Raw genomic sequence first — 27952 nt, 5'->3', positions numbered from 1 at the left:
ATGGGGTTGTGTGTTCCTGCACATTAAAGTTTTACAAATGCAAATTTGTCCATCAACAGGGCTACCCTAAAAGGGTGTTAATGTCAACCGTTGACTGGGAGTCCACAAAAGATCACTCAGATTCAGATTAGTTTATTGTCATATACACTAGGGTGCAATGAAATTCCTTGCTTACGTGAAGCTCACAGTAAGCAGTATACATGGTATCAATAAATACAATGACTAGCACAAAACAGCAGAATGGTGCAAAGACTGTAGTGCCAAACTGAAGTAATACAAAAAGAAATGCATTGTAATATGGTCTTCCACTAAGATTGGCAGAGTCCTCATTTTCTTGCTCTTGCCAGATTTTGACTGGGCTATCACTCTGCTCCTCTTCCTCCAGCTCCTATTACAGGGTCAGTACATCAGAAGCAACACACACAAAATGCTGGAGGAACTCAGCAGGTCAGGCAGCATCTATGGAGGGAAGTGAACAGTCGACATCAGGACACACCAGTCCTGATGAAGGGACATAGCCCAAAACGTCGACTGTTCATTTCCCTCCATAGATGCTGCCTGACCTGCTGAGTTCCTCCAGCATTTTGTGTGCGTTGCTCCAGATTTCCAGCGTCTGCAGTCTCTCTTGTGCCTCAACACATCAGGAGTTGGAATTAAAAGTGTTACCTCTTGTGTGTGTGTATCATTGATCCTGTTCTGTGAACTTTGACCACAGAGAGAAAGCAGTAACCTGGCACCCCTTCTGAAGCTCTATTTCATGTAATATATTCAGATTACTACAGATCTCCTCACGAGAAGTTCAGCTTCCACACTCTGTACAATCAAGAAAATATCCTTACCAAAAAGTACAATCCAGCCACACAATAAATTCTCCCTATCTCTAACCGGTGACGTTTTTTCCACAGGCAGATTGATATAGCAGCTTTGGCAACAAAACCAGGGAGGACAACAAGTCAATGGGAATTGCTACAAGGCCCTCTGTAGGTAGTTGGCACATGGATTCAGCAACAACAAGGTTGCTAGCCAAAGACTTGAAGTTTCCAATTTAAGTTGAAGCCATAATGGATCAGGATATAAAATGGGCAACCAATCTGATCTTCTGGCTTGAGAAATAAAGGACTGCAGATGCTGGAATCTAGATGAAAAACACAATGATGCTGGAGGAACTCAACAGGCCAGGCAGCATCCCTGGAGAAAAGGAGGCGGTAACATTTCGGGTCAGGACCCTTCTTCAGGACTGAAGATAGGAAGAGGGGAAGCCCAATATATAGGAGGGAAAAGCAGAGCGGTGATAGGTGGACAAAAGAGGGGAGGCGGGGTGGGCACAAGGTGGTGATAGGGCGATGCAGGAAAGAGATAGTGATAGGTAGGTGCGGGGGAGGAGGGAAGAGCAGATCCACCAGGGGATGGGTCAAAGGTAAGGAGGAAAAAAAGGGGGGGGTAGAAAAAAGAGAGAGAGGCTAGGAAAAGGAAGAAAAGAAGAGGCATGGTGATAACCCCCACATTGTGGTTGATTCGCAAATTGATCTGAACTTTGCAATAGCAATAGTGTTTCAGTTATACTCATGGAGACGAGACTGCAGATGCTGGAACCTGGAGAAACAAACTATCTGCTGGAGGAACTCCGTAGATAAAGCAGCATCTATGGGGGGCGTCTGTGGTAGAGGTGGGACATTTACAGATGCTGATATACACCGTCATTCCCAATTGTTTGCTGTTGATTCATCGAGTTTGTGGTTCCACCATTTTAAAAGACGTTGAAAATATTTGTTTAAATATTAGAGAGAAGAATTTGATGGAAGTATTCATAGGCAATACTTGTAGCAATAGGAATAGTATATTAACTTCCTGTGCAAGGAAGTTAATACACTAAACATGGTTAATGTGATTTCATTTTTAGGGTTATTTGGCATACCTACTTCTTATTACTAATTTCAATATTATGTGATTATTCTGAGTGAAAAGCTATGGTTCAAAATTATTTTTGTCACATGCTCTGATAAAAAGAATCAAATTGTAAGGCTAAAGCTAAACAGCTGTTAGTATTTTATAGACTAACTTTACTTGGACCTTTCCTGCTTGAAACAGTTCTTAATTTCCCTTTGCTCATAGAGAAATGGCAATCCTTAATTTTCTGGGAATGCAAGGGTTAACCTCTTTTGCTTTTGGTAAATGAAGCAATAATGTTGCTCTGTGTGCTTAAAACCTGGAGGAATTTTGCTTATGAAATAGTTCTGTAACAGGCTTGTGAAGTTTCTAACCATCATTCTCGTTCTGTACTGTGCAATGTGACTGACCAATCTAATGATGAAACCGGATCTCACTAAACTTTGACCCTTCCCAGGTCCTCAAGGTTAGATTCTTAACTCTGTATGCAATTATTACTTGGCATGCTGTTGTTGTTTTGCTGGGTTGGTGGGATTAACTGTGTAAACTTTGCAGCGTAAACAGAATTTGCCAGAAGAAGCAGCAATGATTTATAAAGCAGAAGCTTTGGATTAATTGTTTATTAAAGAGACGGCTCTATTTAGTTGGTGGTTTGACAGTTTTGCTATTCATATTTTGTCAATAAAAAATGTATCATTTTGATATATACCAAGAATTGCTGTGAGCTTGTCAGGTCTCACAAGGCCATTAAGCAACTGCAGCGGGGTGTTCCAGAGCTTGCTGAAATCAGAGATTGATTTCAGATCCCTGGGTGTTATCAAGGTCTCATTGACATTCCTGTTGGTCCAGCAGGCTTGGAAAGTTAGAGCTAGCATCAGATGAATGTGCTTTTTTCTCTTAATTTCCTCACCAGGAAACAAATGCTACCCTTGGGAGGGTTAACCTGCTAGGTTTTCCTCTCTGGGCGATCATTAGAATGTTCACCACTTGCACATTAGAACATGTACTAAATCTTATCCTAACTTCTTTCAATAAAACACCTGTATTTGTCCTTCAGAGAAAAGGCCTGTGCTTTGATGTTTCTGTTAAAAAGTTTCACTTTGTAAAATATATTGCTTTAGTTCTGTTCAAACCACGTCAAAGGATATTTGAAGAAAGATTGGACTGTACAAGGGTATCAAGTTATCCGTACTGATTAGTAATAGCCATGGTTATCCTGTTAGCACCATTGGGGAAACCGGTTCCTGTGATTTATTTTTTGTTTAGTATTTATGTAGATTCCTTAGAAACTTTATTTTAAATTGAAAAGCTTGCCAAGGGATAATGACTTTTTGCCTCAAACCGTAATCACATTGATTACATGTAAATATCTCAATTGAATATCTTCTTTTGTTTCAATATTGAATGTTTAAGTCAGTGACAAGGTGCAAAGTGTATGAGATTTATTTCATTCGTTCCAAGACTTCTGTTAACGTGCCTTCTTCCTTCATCTGCCTCACCATCTATTTTCACCATTCAACCCCCACCCCCAGCTCCCTCCAAAGATCTGACCATGGATGAGGTCCAGTTTTGTAGACATTGGAGCTCTTCCAGTACTTTACCTTGACAACCATCTTCATCTGTGAATCCCTATCAGCTAGAAGGAGGCTGATAGAGTCAGCCAAGAGTAGTGGGCATCCCAGTCCAACTCGACACTTGAAAGCATAATATTAGTTTGGCTTACTTTTCCCCACTTGGAGGGAAATTGCTTCACTACTTGCATCATTTTGGGATCACAAAAAATTTCCAGTGTTTAAACAAAAAAAAAGGTGAAAAGCTCTGGTTGGAACCAAGGGAAATGTTTGGAAGATAACGAGCCAATGATTTTGGACAGCGAGGAGAGGTTCCTTTACTCAGGGCTATGAGTTCATAACCCTAGCGGGCTGTGGCTATTCAGATTATATTAAAGACAAATATTGATAGCTTTTTGAAACTAAGGAAGTCATGAGGACCAGGCAGGAATGTGAGCAACATACCGAGTCAGTCACGGCCTATTGAAGAGAGAATCGACCTCAAGTATTGCCTGTTTACACTACAAGTTTTGATTCCTTGATCTGAGGTGGTACATCAGGTGATGGGCTTAAGAACAAAGGATCGGATGAGGAGGTTACTTTATGAATAAAGATATTATGTTCCAGACAGCACTACAGGAAGAAAATGATAGAAGCAGATTCAAACAGACTTAGATGGATATCTAAAGGGATTCAGAATTGGATTGCCTGTAGAATGCAGAGGGTTGTGATGGAGGGAGTGCATTCAGATTGGAGGGGGCTGTGACTAGCGATGTCCCACAAGGATCGGTTCTGGGACCTCTGTTTTTTGTGACTTTTATTAATGACTTGGATGAGGGGGTAGAAGGGTGGGTTGGCAAGTTTGCAGGTGACACAAAGGTTGGTTGTGTTGTGGATGTGCAGAGGGTTGTCGAAGATTGCAGAGGGACATTGATAGGATGCAGAGCTGGGCTGAGAAGTGGCAGATGGAGTTCAATCCAGAGAAGTGTGAGGTGGTACACTTTGGAAGGACAATCTCCAAGGCAGAGTACAAAGTTAATGGTGGGATTCTGGGTAGTGTGGAGGAGCAGAGGGATCTGGGGGTCCATATCCACATATTCCTGAAAGTTGCCTCACAAGTGGATAGGGTAGTTAAGAAAGCTTATGGGATGTTAGCTTTCATAAATCGTAGGATTGAGTTTAAGAGCTGTGAGGTAATGATGCAGTTTTATAAAACTTTGGTTAGACCACACTTAGAGTCTGTGTCCAGTTCTGGTCGCCTCATTATAGGAAGGATGTGGAAGTGTTGAAAAGGGTGCAGAGGAGATTTACCAGGATGCTGCCTGGTTTAGAGCGTATGCATTATGAGGAGAGACTAAAGGAGCTAGGGCTTTACTCTTTGGAGAGAAGGAGGATGAGAGGAGACATGATAGAGATGTACAAAATATTAAGAGGAATAGATAGAGTGGACACTTCGCCTCAATACAAGAGGGCATGGCTTTAAAGTAATGGGTGGGAAGTTCAAGGGAGATATCAGAGGAAGGTTGGTTACCCAGAGAGTGGTTGGGGTATGGAATGCGCTGCCTGGGGCGGTGGTGGAGGCAGGTACATTGGTCAAATTCAAGAGATTACTAGATAAGCATATGGAGGAATTTGAAATAGAGGGATATGTGGGAGGAAGGGGTTAGATAGTCTTAGGCGAGGTTTAAAGGTCGGCACAACATTGTGGGCCGAAGGGCCTGTATTGTGCTGTACTGTTCTATGTTCTAAAAGATTTTCCAGGACTATGGGAATAGAGCACTGTTTGATAGACTCCTCTGTGTGTAGAACTTTGATTCTTTAACTTGTTGTGGAGACACCACTGGCTTCAGCAGCCCTAGACACTGGAAATTAAACACCACCAGGAATTTCAGTTACTCTCCAGTCATCCCTCTTGAAAAATGCATGTCAGGTAAGAATAGATATGAGACTCAACACTTTCTATGCACTGACTGTAAGGCAAGGTTGTCAAGGGCTCTGGCACAATTGCAACCAGCAAAAACACTTTCAGGCACCATGGAGAAATTTGAAAAAAAAGATGTAACCTAAGGTGGCTAGGGAGAGAGCAGGTCCCCTTAGAAATCAATAGGGCCACTGTGTCTCGAGCCGCAGGAGATGGGTGGGATTTTTAACAAATATTTGTCCATGGTATTTGCTGAGGAGAAAATCATGGTTGCTCAAGAGATAAGGGAAACAAGTGGAGGTTTTTGGAGGACATTCATATTACCAGGGAGGAGGTATTTGCAGCCTTATAGTGCAGTAAGGTGAATAAGTCCCCAGGGCCTGACCAAGTGCATCCTCAGACCTTGTGGGAGGCTAGAGAAGAAATTGCAGAGGCCCTTACTGAGATATTTGCTTCATCGTTAATCACTGGAGAAGTTTCCAAAGACCGGAAGGCGGCTAATGTTGTTCCATTGTTTAAGAAGGGTAGCAAGGACAAGCCAGGGAACTATAGGCCGGACAGCCTGACATCAGTAGTGGGGAAGTTACTGGAGGGAATTCTGAGGGACAGGATCTACCAGCATTTGGATAGGAAGCATTTGATTTGGAGGAGTCAGCACGGCTTTGTGCGTGGAAAGTCGTGCTTGATGAACCTTTTTAGAGATTTAGAGGTAACCAAAAAGGTAGATGAGGGGAGGGCATTGGGTGTTGTCTATTTGGACTTTAGCAAGGTCTTTGACAAGGTCCCACATGGTAGGCTGGTCTAGAAGGTCAGGTCCCATGGAATCCAGGGAGAGCTAGTTAGGTGGATTCAAAATTGGCTCGGAGGCAGGAAACAGAGGGTGGTGGTTGAAGGTTGTTTCTCGGAATGGAGGCCAGTAACTAGTGATGTGCCACAGGGGTTAGTGTTGGGACCCTTGTTATTCATTATTTATAGAAATGATTTGGATGCGAATGCACAGGGCTCGATCAGTAAGTTTGTGGATGACATGAAATTAGGAGGAGTTGTTAATGAAGAAAGTTATTGTAGATTACAAGGGGATCTTGATCAGTTAGGAAGGTAGACTGAGGAGTAGCAAATGGATTTCAATACGGATAAGTGTGAGGTATTTATTTTGGAAAGTCAACCCAGCATAGGACTTATTATGAATGGTAGGGCACTAGGGAGTGTAATGGAACAGAGGGACCTAGGAGTACAAGTGCATAGTTCATTGAAAGCAGTGTCACAGGTATGACAGGGTGGTGAAAAAAGCGTTTAGCACGCTGGCCTTCATCAGTCAGGGCATTGAATATAGCTCATTGGTGAGGCCCCACTGGAGTACTGTGTACAGTTTTGGTCACCCTGTTATAGGAAAGATGTGGTTAAACTGAAAAGAGTGCAGAAAAGATTTATGAGGATATTGTCAGAACTAGAGGGCCTAAGTTATAGGGAGAAGTTGGCCAGGCTATTCCTTGGAAGGTAGGAGAATGAGGGGTGACCTCATAGAAATGTTTAAAATTATGAGAGCCATAGATAAGGTGGATGGTAACAGTCTTTTCCCCAGGGTAGGGGAGTGTAAAACTAGGGGGCATAGATTCAGGGTGAGAGGGGAAAGATTTAAAAGAGACCTGAGAGGCAACTTTTTCACGCAGAGGGGGAAGAGTATATGGAACAAGCTGTCAGAGGAAGTGGTTGAGGCACATACAAGAGTATCACTTAAGAAGCACTTGGATAGGTACACAGAGGGGCAGGGCTTAGAGGGATATGGGCTGAATGCAGGAAATTGGAACTAGCTGGGTGGGCACTGTGGTCAGCATGGACTTGTTGGGCCAAAGGGCCTTTATCGGTGCTGTATTGCTTTGTGACTCTATACAAATGGTTTACAGTTCCTGTGTGATAGGCATGATTCTTGATGTAATGTAGTCTATATATAAATTTGTTTCTCTTGTATTCAATTGTTAGGGATGACATACAATAGCTGTAGTTATATTTAAAGTTAATTGTCAAAATGGTGGCCAGTGATAAACTCAATTTCTTTTATTCCAACCCTATTAAATACTAATGATATGTTAATGTCTTATAGGTGCACCAGGTCCAGTTGGTGCTCCAGGTCCTATAGGAATCGGGGGCCTCAAAGGGGCAAAGGGGGACCCTGGTCTTCCAGGGGCTCCAGGATATCCCGGACCAAAAGGAGAAACTGGTTTACCAGGAATACAGGTAAGTGAAGGCTCAATGGTCTTTTGTGTATGTTCAAAACCTTGATGATTGTACCTCTTTCTCTGGCCTTTACCTCCAGTCCCTGAGAATTAACAAAACAAATAATGCTGTTGAGCAGAGAATTAAACATAAAATTAAACTGAAGCAAAGGGATAAGCTTCACTTGCTAAACAGGAAAAGAGTGTGAGAATTAATTTGGAGAACCATCTGTGAGAAATAGGCCCCCTTAACCTGCTCTACCAATGAGATTATGGTTGATAAGATCTTGCTTTTCATTCCAGTTCCTGCCTGATCCACATAGTCCTGAACTCCCCTGTAATCCAAAAGTCTATCTAAACTGAATGTATTCATACAATATACAAACCTACAGATTAGAAGGATGTAGACCTGCTGGCCCCTCAGATCTGCTCTGCTGTGTAAGATCATAGCTGATGTGATTGTAATCTCAACTTCATATTCCCACTCACTACCTTTCAACCCTTTGCTTTCAAGTGTCTATATCTCCCTCTTAAAAATATTCAATGACTCTTAGTTCAAACTCCTCTCTGCATCCCTGGTTACGTGCCTTGCTGGACCACTGAACCTGGCACAGTTCACGTGTAGACTGTCCGAGCTTCCACCTTCTCCAGACTTGGTGATAATGCCCCATGAAACAAAACCCATTGGATTATATAACATAGAAATGAGCCCTTTTGGGTTGTAAGTCTTTATCTTTGAGTTATCTATTCATTTGCCCAATGTCAATTTACACATAGGTCAGGTAATAATCCAGATATCATTATCTACGAGGCTGTACGTGATTTGAGAAAATAAATTCTTCCTCATCTCTGTCATAAACAATCAACCGCTTATTTCGAAACCATGGCTGCTCGTTCAAGATTCCTTTGTGAATGGAAATATGCTTTCAGCGTCAACCTTATCAAATCACATCAGAATCGTTTCAAAAAGGTCACATCTCATTCTTCTAAACTTCAATCAGTAAAGCCCCAACCTACTCGATCACTGTCATCAAACAACCCCTTTGTCTCAGATATCAATCTCATGAACATTATCAGAGCTGCATTCAACACAAGTCTACCCTTCCTTAAATAAGACCATAAATATCCACAGTATTCCAATACCCGGTGGCAAGATCTCCCTACTTTTGCATTCAATCCCTTCACAATAAGGTCAATATTTGCATTTGTAATTACCTGATATGCCTGCATACTCACTTTCTGCATCTCGCACAAGAAAATGCCCAGATCCCATTGTATTGCAGCATTTTGTGGTATCACTCCACTTAAACAATATTCTGTTTCCTACTCTTTCTAGAATGGTCTGGAGAAATTAGTGAATGAGTGTCAACATGGTTAACAGTCTTTCCCATTGAAGAAATAGTTAAACGTTCTTTCCAAACTTGCTTTTAGCAAAGAACAAATATTTAGACCTCAACTATTCCACAGGTCCTGCACTGATATATACAATATTTTTGTTGAATTAATTTTAAGGCAATGATTTATTGCAATAAAGGAAGAGGTGCCAAGCAGTATCACCAAAAACAAAAGCAGCTAGTAAATCCCAAGGAATAACAAGGTAACATGCCTTAATAACCACTGACCGGTGGCTCTGACATCCACCATCATGAAGTACTTTGAAAGGCTGGTCATGGCACACATCAACTCCAGCCTCCTGGAAAACCTCGACCCACTGCAATTCGCCTGCCACCAAAACAGGTCTACAGTGGACGCCATTTCCCTAGCCCTACACTCACCTCTGGAGCATCTGGACAGTAAAGACACCCATGTTAGACTATTGTTTATTGACTACAACTCCACCTTCAATACTATAATTCCAAGAAAACTCATCACCAAACTATGAGACCTGGGACTCAACACCTCCCTCTGCAACTGGATCCTTGACTTTCTGACCAACAGACCGCAATCACTGAAGATAGGGAGCAACACCTCCAGCACAATTATCCTCAACACTGGTGCCCCACAAGGCTGCCTCCTCAGCCCCCTACTGTACTCCCTAAATACTCAAGACTGTGTGGCCAGATTCTGCTCGAACTCCATCTACAAGTTTGCAGATGATACCACCATAGTGGGCTGTATCTCAAATAACGATGAGTCAGAGTACAGGAAGGAGATAGAGAGCTTAGTGACATGGTGTCATGATAACAACCTTTCCCTCGACGTCAACAAAACAAAAGAGCTGGTCATTAACTTCCGGAAAGAGTTCGGTGTACATGCATCTGTCTACATCAATGGTGCTGAGGCCGAGAAGGTTGAGAGCTTCAATTTCTTGGGAGTGAACATCACCAATAGCCTGTCCTGGTCCAACCATGTAGACGCCACGGCCAAGAAAGCTCACCAGCGCCTCTACTTCCTCAGGAGGCTAAAGAAATTTGGCATGTCCCCTTTGGCACTCACCAATTTTTATCAATGCACCATAGAAAGCATCCTATCTGGATGTATCACAGCTTGGTATGGCAACTGGTCTGCTCAGGACTGCAAGAAACTGCAGAGAGTTGTGGACACAGCCCAGCACATCCAGTCTCCCCTCCCTGGACTCTATCTATATCTCTCACTGCCTTGGTGAAGCAGCCAACATAATCAAAGACCCCACCCACCTGGGTCATTCGCTCTTCTCCCCTCTTCCATCAGACATGAAGATACAGGAGCCTGAGGGCACATATCACCAGGCTCAAGGACAGCTTCTATCCCACTGTGATAAGACTATTGAATGGTTTCCTTATACGATGAGATGGACTCTTGACCTCACAATCTACCTTATTATGACCTTGCACCTTGTTGTCTACCTACACTGCACTTCCTCTGTAGTTGTGACACTTTATTCTGTATTTGGTTATTGTTTTTACCCTGTACTACCTCAATGCACTGTGTAATGAATTGATCTGTATGACCAGTATGCAAGACAAGTTTTTCACTGTACCTCAGCACAAGTGACAATTATAAACCAAAACCAATACCAATACCATCTCTTGCACCTGATTTTTTAATTTGTAAAGTGGCACAAAGCATATCAAATTTAGACTGCCAAATATGTACAGGTGTTTGTCTCATTGATAAATTTGTGTGTAAACAAAAAAGAAAATGCCAGAAATACGTAACAGGCCAGGCAGCATCTGTGGAGATACAAATTAATATTTCAAGTCTTTCATCTTTCTTCAGAACCAGTGAAAGTTCATTAAGTAATAACATTAACTCTGTTTCTCTCTCCAGAAATGCTGCCTGATCTTGCTGAGTTTTTACAGTATTTTCTATTTTTATTTCAGATTTTAGCATCTCTACTTGTTTGCTTTTTGGTAAATTCTTGGAGACTTTTTTGGTTTCTAAACTTCTGGATATTCTTCCATTAGTTAGCGGGGTCAAATGCTAGTTTAAAGGCCCTTTCCCAAATCTTGAGTGACTCTGAACACAGCTAGTATCTGCAAATAACCAATTATCGTGTTAAATAAATGGCACTTCCAGATTTCAGCAGTCTAGACATTTGGTAACGGCTTAACCTGACCATTTAAAAACAATGTTTATTTCTCATCATTTCAGGGTAACCTAGGACCACCAGGTTTCAATGGACCAAAAGGAGACCCAGGTTTGCCAGGTCTTCCAGGATTCCCAGGTAAGAAAGAAGGCACCAGTTTTTTTCTGAGATCAGTAGGTATGGTTTTCTTCCTGTGGGAATCCAGTTCAACTGTTCTTTAAGATGCAACAGCTTAAAAGTTCTGCACAACTTCTTTACGCACCATGCAAAGGAAATTTTTATCTGAAATTGCTAACCACATAATTAATGTAGACACAAGAGACTGCAGATGCTGGATTCTGGACCAACACACAAAAAGCTGGAGGAACTCAACGGGTCAGACAGCATCTGTGGAGGGAAATGGACTGTCACTGTTTCAGGTTGAGACCCTTCATCGGAACTCCCGTCCACGACTCTAGTGAAGGGTCAATGACCTGAATCGATTCTATTTCTCTCTCCATAGATGCTGCCTGATCTGCTGAGTATTTCCAGCATTCGCTGTTTTGATTTCAGATTTCCAGGCCAACCACAAATTAACAGTAATATTTATAGAGCAGCAGGCACTATTGTTGAATGAATGTGAACATATTCTCCCTTTTGGAAATTGTTAAATGTTCTCTACAAGCTTGATTTTGCAGAGTCTGAGTATGCGTCAATTCTCCCAAAGGTACATTTCTGTTTTATCTTCATTTCCAAAGTGATTGTGCGCCAATCCTCCACACAAGATAAGATTTCTTTATTAGTCACATGTATATTGAAACACATAGTGAAGTGCATCTTTGCGTGGAATGTTCTGGGGGCAGCCCGCAAGTGTCGCCACGCTTCCGGTGTCAACATAGCATGCCTACAACTTTCTAACCTCTATGCCTTTGGAATGTGGGAGGAAACCGGAGCACTTGGAGGAAACCCACGCAGACCCGGGGAGAACGTACAAACTCCTTACAGACAGTGGCTGGAATTGAACCTGGGTCGCCGGTGCTGTAATAGCATTACACTAACCACTACACTACCGTGCCTCCCTCCACACACCCCCTCCCCTGGGACTGGTGTCCAGTCTTTGGCAATATCCTCCACACAGTTTCTCAAACCTTTCCCCACTGCTGCACTGATCTTCCTGTTTTACTTCAGATGTCCTTCCTGAACTCCTTACCTCCCTGACAATCTCCTCCCTGATCCAATCCATTCCCTAGCACTAATCTATTCCTGATGTCCTCCATTCATCTCCTTAATGCACCAATCTCTTAGCCCATAATCTCTGCCACATCACAATTCTCTTACCCATTTTCCACTTTGTTTGTAATACTTTAAATAATTGAATTATATATATTGACCATCTTTCTACCAAATTTTTTAATTAGTTATTATCTAGAGTTGGTTATAAGTGTGGGTGCAATGAGGAAAAGTGGCTGACCAGTGGCTACATTAGACATGCTTGATTTAAACCTTGCTTTTATGGGATAGCAAAATAAGAGAATCGCTTTCCAAATTGCCTTTCATGACACCAGGACATCCCAAAGTGCTTCACAGTCAATTAAATATTTTTGAATTGTATCCACTGATGTAACATAGAAATTAAAGCAGCCAATTTGCGCACAGAAGGATTCCACAAACTGTGATGAGATAGTGCTAAAGGTAAACAGGTTTTGTAATGTTGGGTGAAAGATAAATACTGAACAGGACATCAGGGAGAACTTCTGCAGGGCAGACAGGTTCTCAGTTTTACTTCTCATCTGAAACACTACAACTCCAATAGTGCGGCTCCCCCTTTCCTAAGCACTGCATTGAAGCATCAACCTAGATATTGATGTGTCTGAAGAGGGTCACAAAACAAAACATTCATATGAACATATAAGTTAGGTTGTTGACCCCTCAAGACTGCTTCACCATTAATAAGATAATGGTAGATCATATTAAATTCATAGTCGGGGTAAGCCTGCTTGCACTGAAACTTACTGTATCTGCTAGAAATACAAAATGCATTAAAATTAAATACAAAACATTTGCATTCAATGTTAGCAGAATTTTCTGTGTATATTTTTACAGAAGATAAAAGATCTGAAGTAGTCAACTTGAGCACTAAGATCATTGTGCTACCTTGTAGTCACTGGGCTAGATCACACTCAAATCAAGCTGGAAACCTTGCTCGTTCCACACACTAGCTCAATACCTGCATGGATCAAGCCATGAATGTGGGTTAGACCTCTAGACAACACAGTTGCCCATCAGCTTAATAAGTTACATACATCGTTTGAGCCAATGGTGAGCCCAGAGGTACAATGTGAGATTAGTCCCATCAATGTGATCTGGCCCAATTTCTCTAAGGCTCCGATTCTCAGTTCTATTTGCAGTCCTAGACATAGCTCATTGCATAAGTATTAAATGTTGTTGAAAGATGTGGTTTCATCCAGGTTCTCACTTGCTTCACAGGGATGAAAGGATCTCCTGGACCTTTTGGTTCTAAGGGACCTCCAGGTGAAACAGGACAACCTGGTGATCCAGGTAGGTTTTAACAAGCTTGTCATTCTTTAGATTTGCTTAGCTTGTGTATCCTGAGAAAGGTAAACCTGCCTGTAGCAGTTATTCCACTGAAGATGTCTCATGGTAGGTATCTGAGGGAGAAACACTCTCCTTTATGTGATAATGAAAGAAAGAGGAACTGTAAGTAGTTCATATTGTGATTATCTGTCCAAAGTTCATAGGGATCATTTTAATTTTAGGAATAGACGAATGGCTGACAATAATGCAGAACCACAATTTCCCTTGTTCATTTGGCCTGTGATTACCAAGTGAAGGTTTTCAATGCAATGAAAAACCTGTAGGTTTTCCACAGTAGATACAGGATAATCCCTATCAGGGAAACACTAAATAGCCAATTGAAAATGACCTCTATCTATTGAGGACGATTATTTGTCAGTGAGACATACTCACTCTAGATTTACAGCCAGGTCACCTACCTGCAAAACTCACAATTTAATCCCATTATAAACTGCTCAGCAATGCTTATTACAGAGCCATGTTTGGAGCTGCAGGTATGGCGGTAGACTTTTCCTCTGATAGTATTTGTATTTTGACAAAAACAGAGTACAGCATACTACAGTTGATTTGGTATAGAATTGACATCAATGTGATCTTTCTCTATCAGCAGTAGGAGTTTGGGTTAAAGGTTAGATAGGGGATCCTTGTTCCCACTGGGTAACTGGCTCATTGACCATGAAATTAGCACATTGTCACAAAAATCCCAACTGGTACATTATTGCTCTTCAGGGAACCATCCTTACTAGGTCTAGCATAAATGTGACCTCAAATCCATATCAATGTGGTTGACTGTCTGAAGGGCAATGACAAATGAGCAATAAATGCTGGCCTAACTGATGATGTCCAGAGTTGGTGAGAGAAATAAAGGATGGGATACTCTGATTTCAATTGCTTTCCCAGGTTTCACTTAAACTGACATAAAGATCTTTAAAGTGCCGCTCGTAGGAAAGGAGGAGCGGGAGTCTTTCCCCCAAACCGCCCCCCCCCCACCATTCACCCAATCCTGCTCCTCAAGATCAGAAATCAGACCCAGTCCCTTCCTTCCCATGGGATAGTTCCTGGGTAATATCCCCAGTTTTAACTGGAAGGCAAATCTGATCAGGCTGATTTATAGATGATGAACCGTTTCTTTTGTACAAAGGTACATTAAGTGCAAGGTTAAAAAAAAGGTACACACTATGGGGTTAAAATTCCTTAGTATACATCGAAACCCAGATGAACGAGCTTCTTAGTCTAAACTAACCCCAGCCTTGCCTGTATAACCTATTACACTTCAGGCAGAGTTAACATTTTAAGTCAATGACTTTTCACTAAAATTGGGAACATCAAACTCTTCACCATATTTACATTGAAGAGCTTCTCAGCAAATGCAGAGATAAAAGTATATTTGGATGAGGCCAGAGGGAGGGATAGAATAAAAGGGGAAGATATGTCTGCCATCAGGCAGTGATTAAATTGCCTTCTAGGATTCACCTTCTTCACCTGTGCACACAAATATGCTTTTTTTTATTTCACTCTATTTATCACAAAAGGTACCTGAAATACTTCATTATATTACTGCCCCAAAGGGGAAGATATAAATCTACCTGCTTTCCTGGCGTTTTAGTATTAGCACCTCAAAGAAAAGATTTAGGGTTGGGAGACAAACCATTCAGGCTGCTTACCATACGGCTGGTTAAGAAGGCAAAGATCTTCAAAGTGTTTTATATTAAACCTTTTAGAATGTCTATGATACAAACAATTACTCTACACTTTGCAAAATGGAAAAGCTGATCCATTTCACATAACTGACACATCGTCATCTCAAGGTCAAGTAAGGACAAGTTACAAAAGCAGGTCTAACTAGTCCAAGAACAAGAATGTTTAAAAAAAACTTATACCTTAAATTCAAAGGAAATCATCAACTAATTGAAAAAGAGCACTTTGCATGATGATATTGTATGTTGGAGATGATAGAATGTTCAGAATAATACACTGAATAGCAAAAACACTCATAACATGAATGCAAGTGTTCCTTTTTTCTCTGTCTTTCCCATTTTAACCCATGACATTTGTTGTGCAGGTCCACCTGGACCACCTGGACCAGTTGTATCATTGCCGCCCGTAAAAGGAGAACAAGGTTTACCAGGAACACCAGGCTCACCTGGTCCGAAAGGAACACCAGGCTTACCTGGTCCTCCAGGACCTCCAGGTAAGACACTAACTCGTACAACAACAAATTTAGTAAGCCTGAATGTGAACATGCAAGGTTACATTTGCACACTCAGCAGCTGGGAGTCTATGTCAGAATCTTTTCTCTTATGTTACAGAGTTAGAGAATGAAAATCAAAATAATGCAGATGCTGGAAATCTGAAATAAAAACAGAAAATGCTGGAAATGCCCCGCAGATCAGACAGCATCTGTGGAAAGAGAAACTGTTAACATTCCAGGTCGAAAACCATTCGTCAGAATTGGCTCCGTTTTGTGAAGGGTCTTTGGCCAGAAATCTGCTTCTCTTTCCAAAGATGTGCCTTATCTGTTGAATGTTTCTGGCATTTTTTGTTTTTATTGAGGACTTTGTAAAATTTGAATGCCTTTTGTAAAAATATCTCTCTCTCCCAGGCCCCTTGGGACCCCCTGGTGACCCAGGGCAAGATGGTCTTCCTGGATTTAATGGACCAACTGGACCAAAAGGAAATCCAGGCCCTTCAGGTGGCTCAGGTAAGAGCTGGAAGCATAGTTGTTAGACTTTGTTTGCTGACAGCAAGATTATTACCTATTAACATTAACTTTTCAACCCAGAGCTTAGGACACTCTCCTCTCCCTTTCCTTTGTCAGTGGTACTGTGATACTAGCCATGTTGAGATGTATGAGTAGCTAGGATGCTGGTCAATTTTTATCTCCCTAATATTTTTCCTAACTATAACAGCTGAACATTGCCCTAGCTCGCAGAGAAAGTGAATACATGTCCCTGACATTCATTCCGTCTGCTGTACTACTGTGGTCCACTTTTCTTTCAAGTCTTTTGCCCTGACTTCCAGTGGTAATGAAGAATTCTTGCCAGATTGCATACCTTGAACAGACATTCTTCCTGAGCTATGCAGGACATGATCAACAAACTATTTAGTCACGTGAATTATCTTGTCCCCATGGGGATCAAGAGATGCACATCTTGATGCACAGTGATCTGGGTGTACTAAAGGCCAACATACAGGTGCAGCAGGTAATTGGGGGGAAGCTAATGGTATGTTAGCCTTGGGGCAAATGGTGTGTTAGCCTTTATAAAGAGAAGATTTGATTACAGGAGTAAGAGAGTCTTATTGCAATTGTATAAGGCCTTGATGAGAGTGCATCTGGTGTAACGTGTGCAATGATGTCTCTTTACCCAAGAAAGATGTACTTGACATAGAGGGAGTACAGCAAAGTCTGTTTCCAAGGATGGCAGGTTTGCTGTATGAGGAGATATTCAATAGAATGGGGCTGTAATCTGTAAAATTTATAATAATGAGAGGAGATCTCATTGAAACTTCCAATGGGGTTAACAGGGTAGATGCATGGAGGATGTTTCCCCTAAATGAGGAGCCTAAGATCGGGGGGTACAGTTTTAAGATAAGGGAGAAGCCTTTTAGGACTTGGATGAGAAGAAATTTCTTCACATAGATGGTGGTGAACCTTTGGAATTCTCCACCGCAAATGGCCTTGGAGACTCAGTCATTGAGTTCATTCCAAATAGAGATTGACTGATTTTTGGATATTAAGGGAATCAAGGGATGTTGTGCTGGAAAATGGTGCTGAGGTAGATCATCCATGATCTTGATGAATGGCAGAGCAAGCTCAAAGGGCCAGATAGCCTACTCCTGCTTTTATTTCTAATATTCTTAAGGATGGATGTCACTGGAATTGAAAGTGGCAATACTAATTTATGTTCTTATGGGTAGAAGTCCCTGGAATTGAAAGTGGCAACACCAGCTCGTGTTCTGCCCTCCATAGTGTCAACCTTTAGTGTTACCCAGATCCATTCAACTAATTTAGTTCAATCCAAAGGGAGGAGGCTTACATTTCTGTATTGTGAACCAATCCCAAGCCATTGTACATTTCTCTACCAAGGCAATAGGCAAGGTTGATATCACAAAATTATTATAATACCTCAGTAATGTGTAGGCTGTAGCCTGGACATAACACCTACTGGCGGTGGTTCAACCCCAGTCAGGTATAAAAAAAGGATGGTTAGTGGATTGCCGCATCTTATATACCAACTGCAAACTCCCGTCTGCCCCCATTCTTCATACCCCTTCCACATCCAGAGTTCCTTTCCATTGAAATTATTGGAAAGTAAAATAAAATGGGCTGTACAACAGGTGGAAAATCTTTATCATCTCTTTTCTTTCCACGTCAAAGTTGTTTTTTTGCCTATTTCTGTCAAATACTTTCACACCCTGCACCAGCATTTAGAAACATTGTCTGTAATTTTAGCAAAGTTGTGCCAGTATTTCATTCAGCTGCTTACCCCATACGAATATGGTCCTTAACAGGTGACAGAGGTTACCCTGGGCCTCCTGGCCCTGATGGCCCTCCTGGGCCACCAGGTCTTCCTGGTGGCTCGGTAGCTCATGGATTCTTGATTACCCGACACAGTCAGTCAACTGAGGTGCCACGTTGTCCTCCTGGAACTACTGCCGTCTACGATGGCTTCTCTCTGCTTTATGTGCAAGGCAACGAGAGAGCACACGGACAAGATTTAGGTGAGAATTGTCTCATTATTGTGCTGTAAGAATATTATAATGAATAGATATTTGTTAATTCTACACAACTTGTATGTTACTATCACTGCAGAGGAACATCACCAGGTAGAACCATGAGAAGACAATTGTACCAATTACACTTTCATTTAAACCCCTTTCATGATATACTTGTGTAGTCAATTTAACATAGCCAAGGTACATCATAAGACTGGGTTTGACCGAAACAGGAGCACCACATGCAAGTGTAAGTGGTCGAAGAAGCAACTGTAGAAATGGAGGGGGTCTCACAATAAACTGGAATGTGACATCTGGGGTCTGGCATCTGCATAGTGAACAAACCTAACTGATGATTTCTCCAAAGCTGATTTGTCCATTCGGAATTCTATCAAGGTCATTAGACAGAGAGCATAGATTTAAGAGGAGTGGCAAAGACGATATGCAGGAATATGCTTTTACTCAAATGGTTATGATGATCTGGAATGTACTGCCTGAAAGGATGGGAGAATCTATTGAGTGGTACATCTCAAATGGAAATTGGATAAATAACTCGAAAAGTAAAACATATTGCTGGGGAATGGAAAAAAAGAAATAGAGTAATCAGAGCTCTTTTTAAGAAGTGGGACCAGCATAATGGCCCAAATGTCTTTATCCTCTGCTGTATTTTCCTATGGACTGATTTTTGTTTTGTTCTTCTCCAGGAACTGCTGGGAGCTGCCTGCGGCGCTTCAGCACAATGCCATTTATGTTCTGTAACATCAACAATGTGTGTAACTTTGCCTCAAGGAATGACTACTCCTACTGGCTCTCAACACCTCAGCCAATGCCAATGAGCATGGCCCCAGTGAACGGGGAGAACATTCGACCCTTCATCAGCAGGTAAGCCAATTCGACCCTTCATCAGCAGGTAAGCCAACCTGCTTGCAACAGTGCAAGCTGATTACTGCTATATCATTGGTAAGAGAGTGATGGTCAATGCCATTTTATGTAATGTAAGTCAGATCTAAGTACCTCTCCACATTCTTCTCCACATCCACTGTAAAGCTTCACAGTTTCTCTTCATCCACACACACCTTGTCACAGCCAAGCCAGCATTAAGTATCCATCTCTGGTTCCCCTTTGAGTATGTAATGAAGAACTGCCTTCTTGAATCATTGAAGCCCATTTTGTGAAGATACTCCCAGACTGCTTTTAAGTAGAAAGTTCCAGAATATAGACCAACCAAAATTAAAGGAAAGGCAACTACCTAGAAACTGGATTAGAAAGAAAACATTTTCACCTGTTTTTTGTGTATAATTCAAGCACAAGATGTGCTTTTTGTGTGTTTTGAATAGTTTGCACCCAGTTCTGGCCTGAGACCCTGCTGTCAACAAATTAGTTTGGTCTTTTCCTGTCATGATTCTCTGTAACATTGGTATCAATTCCCCTTCACGTTTTGTGCATATGATGCTGCCATCAATGTGTATGACACTCATTAAAAATTTACAGAAAGAAATTGGATCAAACCCTCATTTTTCACTCCCAATAACACAAAGACTAAATGACTCAAAGTTGTGATTTAAAATGTATCCTCTGTGACATTATTTTTGAGATGTAAAGGTAACCATCAATCGCTACTCCCTCCCACTCCAGTTCAGATGGCAACTGAATGTAATGAAAATTCAGTTGCCATCAGCACCGACCACAGACTGAAGCACTTGTGCACTGATCTCACCAGAGCAAGAAGCTTGGATCTGTGGCCATCTGAAGCTTGAATATTGAGACTTGGGCCTTCTGAAAAATTGGCTCATTTCATAGTTCAGGCTAAAGGAGGTGGGGGTCTCTTTTTGAGACACCAGAGCACCCTCCCACTCAATGCCCAACCCTGTTTTCCCTGATATTTTTTGCCCCCTCCCACGTTTCCCCTCATTTCTATAGTAGTCACACGTTGACTAAGTTCCCACCAACCAGGACGGATGCTTACTTGATAAGCAACCACTGTTTGTGACTGCACAGATCATATTCTACTGCATTTAAAAGGAAGAAAAGCAAGATAGCATTCTCTGAACATGAGTAAATCTCAATTTTATGATTTTGTTTTTAAGCAACCTTCAATTTGATGTTATCACTATGCACAAAGCATGTTTAGCTCACCAAATAAGGAGGAATTCCAATTTCTAGGCAAATATCATCTCCAAGTCAGAATAGTGTGCAACTTGTAGGTGACTTATTTTTAAAATCTATTTATCGGGATCTTTAGCCCCCATCCTTAAAAGCCCTTAAAAAAAAAGCAGTAGTAAGCTTCTGTCTTGAACTGCAGCAGTCCCACAGTGTGATTTGAAAGGGAGTTCCAGGATTTAGAACCAGTGTTGGGGCAAAACTATTCCAAATCAGGATGGTGTGCACCTTGGAGGGGAACCTGCAGGTGGCGGTGTTCCCTCCACCTTAGACTCCAAAACTTAAACCCAGATTCCAAGGGCCTACGGAGGTAGCTTTTACTGCTAAAGTGAGTACATTCCATATCATGCAGAAAGATTGAATTTTCATTAAAGGTGGGTTTGCATGTATCTTTTGACATCTGGCTGACAAAAAAGATGTACAAGTTATACTGGGGTACTCATTGTTTTCCGTCCTAGTTTCTACAGTCATTGGAAATTTAGAACCTGACAATGATTTTTTTTCTTCTTTCAATAAAGGTGTTACTTTATTTAACTAAATATATTAGTATTTGGCAAACTGCCGATTTTAACCTAAGCCACTCTAGGTAAAACAGAAGGCAAAATAAGACAAACGGAGATGTCTGCCTACCTTAGAAAAAACCTTAAAAGCCATGTTTTCCAATCCCGTGCAATATTCAAGGAGGATCAAGATTTCAGTCCACTGGTCTGGATGCTCAGGGTTCCATGAATACTGGGCTTTAACATGGGTGAAAGAGGAAGGTGAGCAAAGAAAAATCAGATACCTGTCTTGTGACCAGCTACTATTAAGACATTGACCTTGAAGTAGTTAGTTAGAAGCTGCTTTTGTGATTATACATTTCTTACAAACAACGCCCAGCTGTTTCATGAAAGCATAAAATATAGAAACACAACTGATGGGAATTCCGCAGTCATCCAACTAATCTTGCATCTTTTCCTGGGGGTTATCTGGATGGATCCCAAACAAACATTAGTGCAGCCCAACTGAGGCTGGATTCTGTCCCAAAACCCTACTCCAAATGCCTCCACACCTCAAGCCAAGCACATGGATTTCCAAAGGTGTTTGAAATGTATTATCTTTTCTGTTTCCTTTGGAGTTTCCTTCAGTTTGTTTGGAGTGTTATGGCGTTGCAGAGATCTGGGAAAGGGGAAGGAAAGCTTTTGGTACCAGCTCTCCCCACAGAAATTTACCAATTATGAAGCAATTATCCAACTGTTAAGTGTTGGTCAATTTAGCTGATAGAGGAGGAACCCCCAGCAAGAAAGAGGAAAAACAGTATCTGCAAAATCTAACTCTGAATTTACTCTCTGTTACAGGTGCTCTGTGTGTGAGACCCCAGCAATGGTGATAGCTGTTCATAGTCAGACAATTCAGATTCCATTATGTCCCAATGATTGGGTGTCACTGTGGATTGGATACTCCTTCATGATGGTATGCTTTGACTTGTGCTTTTTTTTTCCCCCCACAACTGTCACATGTTGTGTCTTAATTCCAGGCCACTTACAGCATCTTTAGACAAGGAATGCAGGTTATAGCTGCTCTGGCCTTGTAGTAGGAAACACAGAGAACAAGGGAAGTGAATACATCTGTGCCAGACATAGATTGACCTAGACCTGTATGTATCTTTTACCCCAGAAGGTATTCACTGACAAAGTTTTAATTTCTTCTGTCACATTTTTCAGAGAAATTACAGTTCCTTTTAGTGACCATAAGGGCAATTTTACTAAGATCAGCACCAAATTAATATCCAAGGAGCAGGCACTAATGCTGTTCACAGTTTATCGCTGAATAATATGGAGATAGAATTTCCTCTTAATGATTCTCTGTGGAAATAGAAAAGTAGATGACAACCAATCCAGTAAAAATCAAGCTTGCACTGATACAAAATAAAATTTCCAGCCTTGTATTCCTTTATTTGATTGAAGAGTTGTGCACGAGGAAATGGTGCTTTCCCAGAGTGGCACTGACAGATATGTTGTATGCTGCAAGAAAACTGTACCAACTTCCCAGGCAAGCAGAACACTGTCTAATTACATGACACTTCTATCATACTCTTGTCTTCAATTCCCCCGTTATCTGAGCCTGTAAAAGAGGTACAAGATTGAACCACCGAGAACTACGGCTGGTGAGGTCTATTATGACTGTGTACCTTCCACACGTGTCTGCTTGGTATGGGTAGCAGGAAATCCACTTAAAAACACATAGAAGTTACCACACAGAAGCAGGTCATTAGGCACAAACATTCTGAATCAGTACCAACTCTTCAGTCACACTGTGATTGAGAATATAATAAATATCTATACAATAATTCTAATGCCTGTCTCTAGCCAAAGTGTTGTACACCAACCTACTTTGCTGCATGTGACATAATGGCTGCACAAGTGGGAGAACGAGGCCTTCAACCAGCTGAAGGAGAAGGTACAGATGAAAATGAAGAGTCAGCTGGCAAGAGCCTTTCACATTAATGGTGCTTCCCCCTTTGCATTAAAACTTGTGAAATAAGTCCTGGAAATACGCAACCTCCATATTACCAAAAATGCCTGTCTCACAATAGTAGAGAGAACAATGCTAAATTTTCCTTACTCTGAATTCTAGGTCACCAAGGAGCGACAAGCATTAGTGTAAAGCTCATCTGGCAATACAGTAGGCCACTTCCCATGTAATACAGAACAAAGTTCTGGTTAAGTGGGACCTGCTATGAAGAAATTCAAAATGAAACAAAGGACATATAGTTCTACAGCATCTTTCACATCCCACTCAGGATGTCCTGGAGTGCTATATAGCCAATGAGGTATTTTATTGAAGTGTTGCCTCTAGTTGTGTGGATGAGAGATGTAAGCAGGCTTTAGCCAGTGAGTCTGCTGAATTTTTCCACTGTAACCAGGTCTTCTGTTTATATATTGTTGGAACTGAGATGATTGACAATCCCCTGCTGGAACATGTCTAAAACTGCCAATGTAATGGTAATATGGTATTCCATCCCTATATGCTCAGAGAATGTCTATAGGATGCTTAATTTGAATAATTATGTTCCCTGCAATGATACTTCAACCATCTTTAGCTTTATTACAAACAAATCATTCAAAGATCAACATAAACTATCCTTGACAGTAAGACATTGATTTATTCATTGTGTTGAGGTGTCAGAGGTATTTCTTCCAATCAGTGTTGTTGCTTCTTACAGCATACGAGTGCTGGTGCTGAAGGATCTGGCCAAGCTTTAGCATCTCCTGGTTCCTGTCTGGAGGAATTCCGATCTGCACCATTCATTGAATGCCATGGCCGGGGAACTTGCAACTATTATGCCAATTCGTACAGTTTCTGGCTAGCCACAGTTGAACCATCGGAGATGTTCAGGTGAGGAATAGTAAAACTTTCTAAATGAAATGTGGACAAATTTGAGTGCAGGTGCCCCATTTGGTTTTAGCTGCTACCACAATCATTAAACAAATAAATGCTTCTGCTTTACATAGAACATAACGGCACAGTAGAGGCCCTTCGGCCTGCAATGTTGTGCCGACATTTTATCCTGCTCTAAGATAGCACAGTACAGGCCCTTCGGCCCACAAAGTTGTGCCGACATTTTATCCTGCTCTAAGATCTATCTAACCCTTCCCTCCCACATAGCCCCCCATTATTGTCTCATCATAAACAATATTGTCAGATCTTGTTCAGCTAATGGTCTCCAGTCACCAGCATTCTATGTATCACACCCAAACAGATTCTGTATATTGGCGAATCTTAACATTAAGTATTGGCAGTCTATTTAACATCAGGGATTTAAACTTTGGAGACACATTGGATGTCGCCACCTCCTCTTCAAAGGTATTCTTCACCAAAGGTATTCTTCACATTGGGATCTCACTGAAAGCATTAAAATTAAAGTTCCTGCGCAGACACTGCTGTGCCAAGTTAATCAGCCCAAGCATTTGAGGTCAACACAAACCCAGTGAAAATCCCAATCTGCTTGTGTCTCACCCACATCCATCCACTGACCCTGAAATGTCTGAGCGCAGTCAGTATTGGTTCACTTGTCAATCCTGTCAGAGTATATTCCCCATAGTTCTGATGAAGGGGGGCAAAAGATTCCGAAAAGTTAAAGGCATGAATTGTGAACAGGGTAATGTCCACAGATTTAAAATGGCCTCCTTTGATATACTGTATGCCACGGTGGTACAGAATAAGGATCTGGATCTGTACATGATGTTCAGACATTTGGTGTATGTGCTTGGCTGAGAGGCCAGTGGTGCGAAGCTACCATCCACGGGGTTATGACTATACACCTCTAAGTCAGAGTCCTGGCTGAACATCTAAAGTCGAGTTTCTTGTCATTATGCATAAGTACATGTATGCACAGGTGCAATGAAAAGCTTACTTGCAGCAGCATCCCAAGCACATAGCATCAGAGACACAACATTCACAAGAAAGAACAGAATCAGAACAAAAAAAAACAAAAGCCCAGCAAAGTGGTCACAGAGTTGCTACACTGAGGTTGTTATTAGGATTGTGTAGGTTGGTTCAAAAACCAAATGGTTGAAGGGAAGTAGCTGTTCTTGAAACTGGTGGTGTGGGACTTCAGCCTTCTGTACCTCCTGCCCAATGGTATCTGCAAGAAGATGGCATGGCCCGGATGGTGGGGATCTTTAATGATAGATGTTGTCTTCTTCAGGCAGTGTCTCACGTAGATACTTCTGATGGTGGGGAGGAATGTCCCCATGACGTATGGGGCTAAGTTCACTACTCTCTGCAGCTTCCTATGTTCCTGCGCATTGGAATTGCCGTACCTGTAACCACTGGCCTCACAGTTTTTAGCTGGGAAGGGCAAATCAAGACTTCTTCTTCATTTCTAACCATTAACTCATGATTTTGCTGGAAAATGCATGAATGGATATAGGGTACTGCTTAAATTGGGTCTGCTGCGATGACACAGCAATCAGGCAACCTGTCCCACTTCTAGAGTTGTGTGCCAGAGCTTTCTCAAGGGATGGGAGTGGGGGTATAAAGAAAGAATGTCTGTTTTGCAAGTGTCATGCTTATTCCTGGTTGGTCAAAATTTTGCTTTTTCAATTATCTCTTCCCTTCCCTTCAACAGTAAACCACAGTCTGAGACTCTGAAAGCAGGAGAGCTCCGAACACGTGTGAGCCGTTGTCAAGTGTGTATGAAGAGGACGTAATGCATTGGCTCCCGGCATTGAGACATCAGCCAAGATCGAGTGAGAAGAAGAAAAACAGCTCAATAAATAAAAACTGTAGGGCGCTTTGTCTTCCATTTACAATGGTGCTATTGTGGAAAGCAAAAACAAACACAAAAACAAAAAAAAACTGTTCACACATAATATTCGTTTGTACGTACCTCATGTAAAGAGCATTCAGTGCATTTTGGAAAGGAGTGAGCGAGAAACTGAGCATTGTGGAACAAGAAACAGTGGTGCCTCCAGTTCTTGTGTTTCAGGGTGATCTCCATATGGCACTTTCTGTCAATTTAAGAGTAATGGACTGAAACATAACAAGATTGCTTACATCTTTTTATTTTTGTTCGTTTGTTTTTGAAGCATTTTTCCATGGTGCTACTAACCAACTACTGCATCCCAGGTTCTTAAATATTAATAATTAATAATCAACAGGTTACTTCCTTGGTGTTTTTATGTAAGTACTGAAAATGTGTATATGATGTATCCAGGCTTTTTATCACTTGAAGAATCTCACCATTACATTTACCACCAATAGTATCAATTTTGCTTCACATATCACTGGCTCAATTAGCATTTCTAACCTATTTTTTCATTAAAAGTAGCAGAATTGTGAAAAAAAAATTGCAGTATTTTATACTATTGGAATCACTTTATGGGATTTCCCACTTTACTACCAAACTACTGATTTTTTTTTGGTTTTACAGGTAATTTGAAAATATTCCCTTTTCCCATCCCAGTTCCTCCCTCAAAATTTATACATTTCCCTTTTCAATTATTAAAAGGATTTTTTGACATTGTAAAAAGTTGTAGTTATTGTTTTGATCAGGGGTTTTTAATATGCAAAAAATATAAACCATGCTACATAATTACAGCTTTCCGAAGGGGCCTTTAATGTTAAATATACCTATCTTTTTGTATTGTCTGAACGTATGTAAAATGATTAGCCATAAAAAGTACTTGTGAAGAGAGATAAAACTGCTTATAAACTATTTTCTATCAATCCAGATCCTCCATCACCGTTCTAATTTTCTTCTTTCCTCCACTGTTGTTATCACAACCAACACAGAGGTTACCAAAGGTTCATATATTTCACTTCAGCAAAGAGATATCTCTCTCCAAAAGTGGTTTTTCTTGTATATTATCCAGGACAGGTGCAAACAACTTATTAAAACAAAAAAAAAGCCAAAAAAAAATTGAAATAAAAGGAAACACTGACTTAAAGATGCATGCGTCTTTTAACCATTCTTTTATTAACTTGTAAAATTGGGGCTTCGGAGTAATTTTTCTCTTCTATGTTAAGGTACTTTTTTTTTAATATAGGTACTCCTCCTTCCCATGTCCACCAACTCCACCCCCCCCTCCACACACACACACCTCCAAATACATGTAGATTTATTTTTAATATATGCTTCCACTTCCAAACACCTCGCCACCAATTCCTTGGCAGATCGAAAATGCAGCAAGTTGGTAAATAACTAGAGCAATCCAAAGTCCACCACCTCGAGACAAAATTTGCATCGTTAATGGTGTGCCTGACCCAATGTACCTCTATTAGCATTGCATGGATTCTCCCATAACATGCATAGGTGGGTACAATTACAATGTTTAGAAGACATTTAGACAGGTACGTGGATAGGAAAGGTTTAAAGGGCTATGGGGCAAATGCAGGCAAGTGGGACTAGCTTGGATAGACATTTTGGTCAGCATGGACAAGTTGGGCTGAAGGGCCTGTTTCCCTGCTGCATGACTATTACCAGTTTCAAAGAGTACCTTTTCCATAGAGTGCTTGTCCCATTGCTTGCTTCTTCTACTCAACAAATCTTGAGTGAAGTGGTACACACTAACAAACCCTTTGTTCCCATTTAGTACAGTACTTTACAGGAACAGGCCCTTCAGCCCACAATGTCTATGCAGAACTCAATGCCAAATTAAACTAAATCACTGCTGCCTGCTTGTGATCCATATCCCGCCATTCCCTGCATCTTCACATGTTCATCTAAAAGCCTCTTAAACGCCACTATCATATCTGCTTCCATCTCTATCCCTGGCAGCCCGTTCCAGCCACCCATCAGTCCCTGTATATAAAAAAAATTGCCCTGTACATCTCCTTTAAACTTTCCCCCCTCACCTAAATGCATGTCCTCTAGCATTTGACAATTCTACCCTTGGAGAAAGATTCTGACTGTCTACTCTATAAGGTTTCCCTTCAA

The 27952-nt window shown here is 41.3% G+C and overlaps 1 protein-coding gene across 3 annotated transcripts in view; it reads left to right on the top strand.

Moving 5' to 3' along the window:
- The window catches only part of col4a5 (collagen, type IV, alpha 5 (Alport syndrome)), a 210240-nt gene extending 183277 nt beyond the window's left edge, over nt 1-26963 (top strand). For all 3 annotated transcript variants that reach the window (XM_052022091.1, XM_052022090.1, XM_052022092.1), the window contains 10 exons: nt 7460-7593; nt 11145-11217; nt 13546-13617; nt 15716-15844; nt 16256-16354; nt 18166-18375; nt 19074-19251; nt 21867-21981; nt 23735-23907; nt 25643-26963. In XM_052022091.1, coding sequence (XP_051878051.1) covers nt 7460-7593; nt 11145-11217; nt 13546-13617; nt 15716-15844; nt 16256-16354; nt 18166-18375; nt 19074-19251; nt 21867-21981; nt 23735-23907; nt 25643-25724 — 1265 coding nt within the window. In that variant the 3' untranslated portion in view covers nt 25725-26963. The remainder of the gene's footprint in view (nt 1-7459; nt 7594-11144; nt 11218-13545; nt 13618-15715; nt 15845-16255; nt 16355-18165; nt 18376-19073; nt 19252-21866; nt 21982-23734; nt 23908-25642) is intronic.
- The last annotated feature ends 989 nt before the right edge of the window (nt 26964-27952 follow it).

The sequence above is a fragment of the Pristis pectinata genome, chromosome 8 (assembly GCF_009764475.1).
Source record: "Pristis pectinata isolate sPriPec2 chromosome 8, sPriPec2.1.pri, whole genome shotgun sequence".
In the NCBI taxonomy this organism is placed as follows: domain Eukaryota; kingdom Metazoa; phylum Chordata; class Chondrichthyes; order Rhinopristiformes; family Pristidae; genus Pristis; species Pristis pectinata.
The sequence above is the reverse complement of the archived record's forward strand: the minus strand, read 5'-3'. Positions and strand labels throughout refer to the sequence as shown.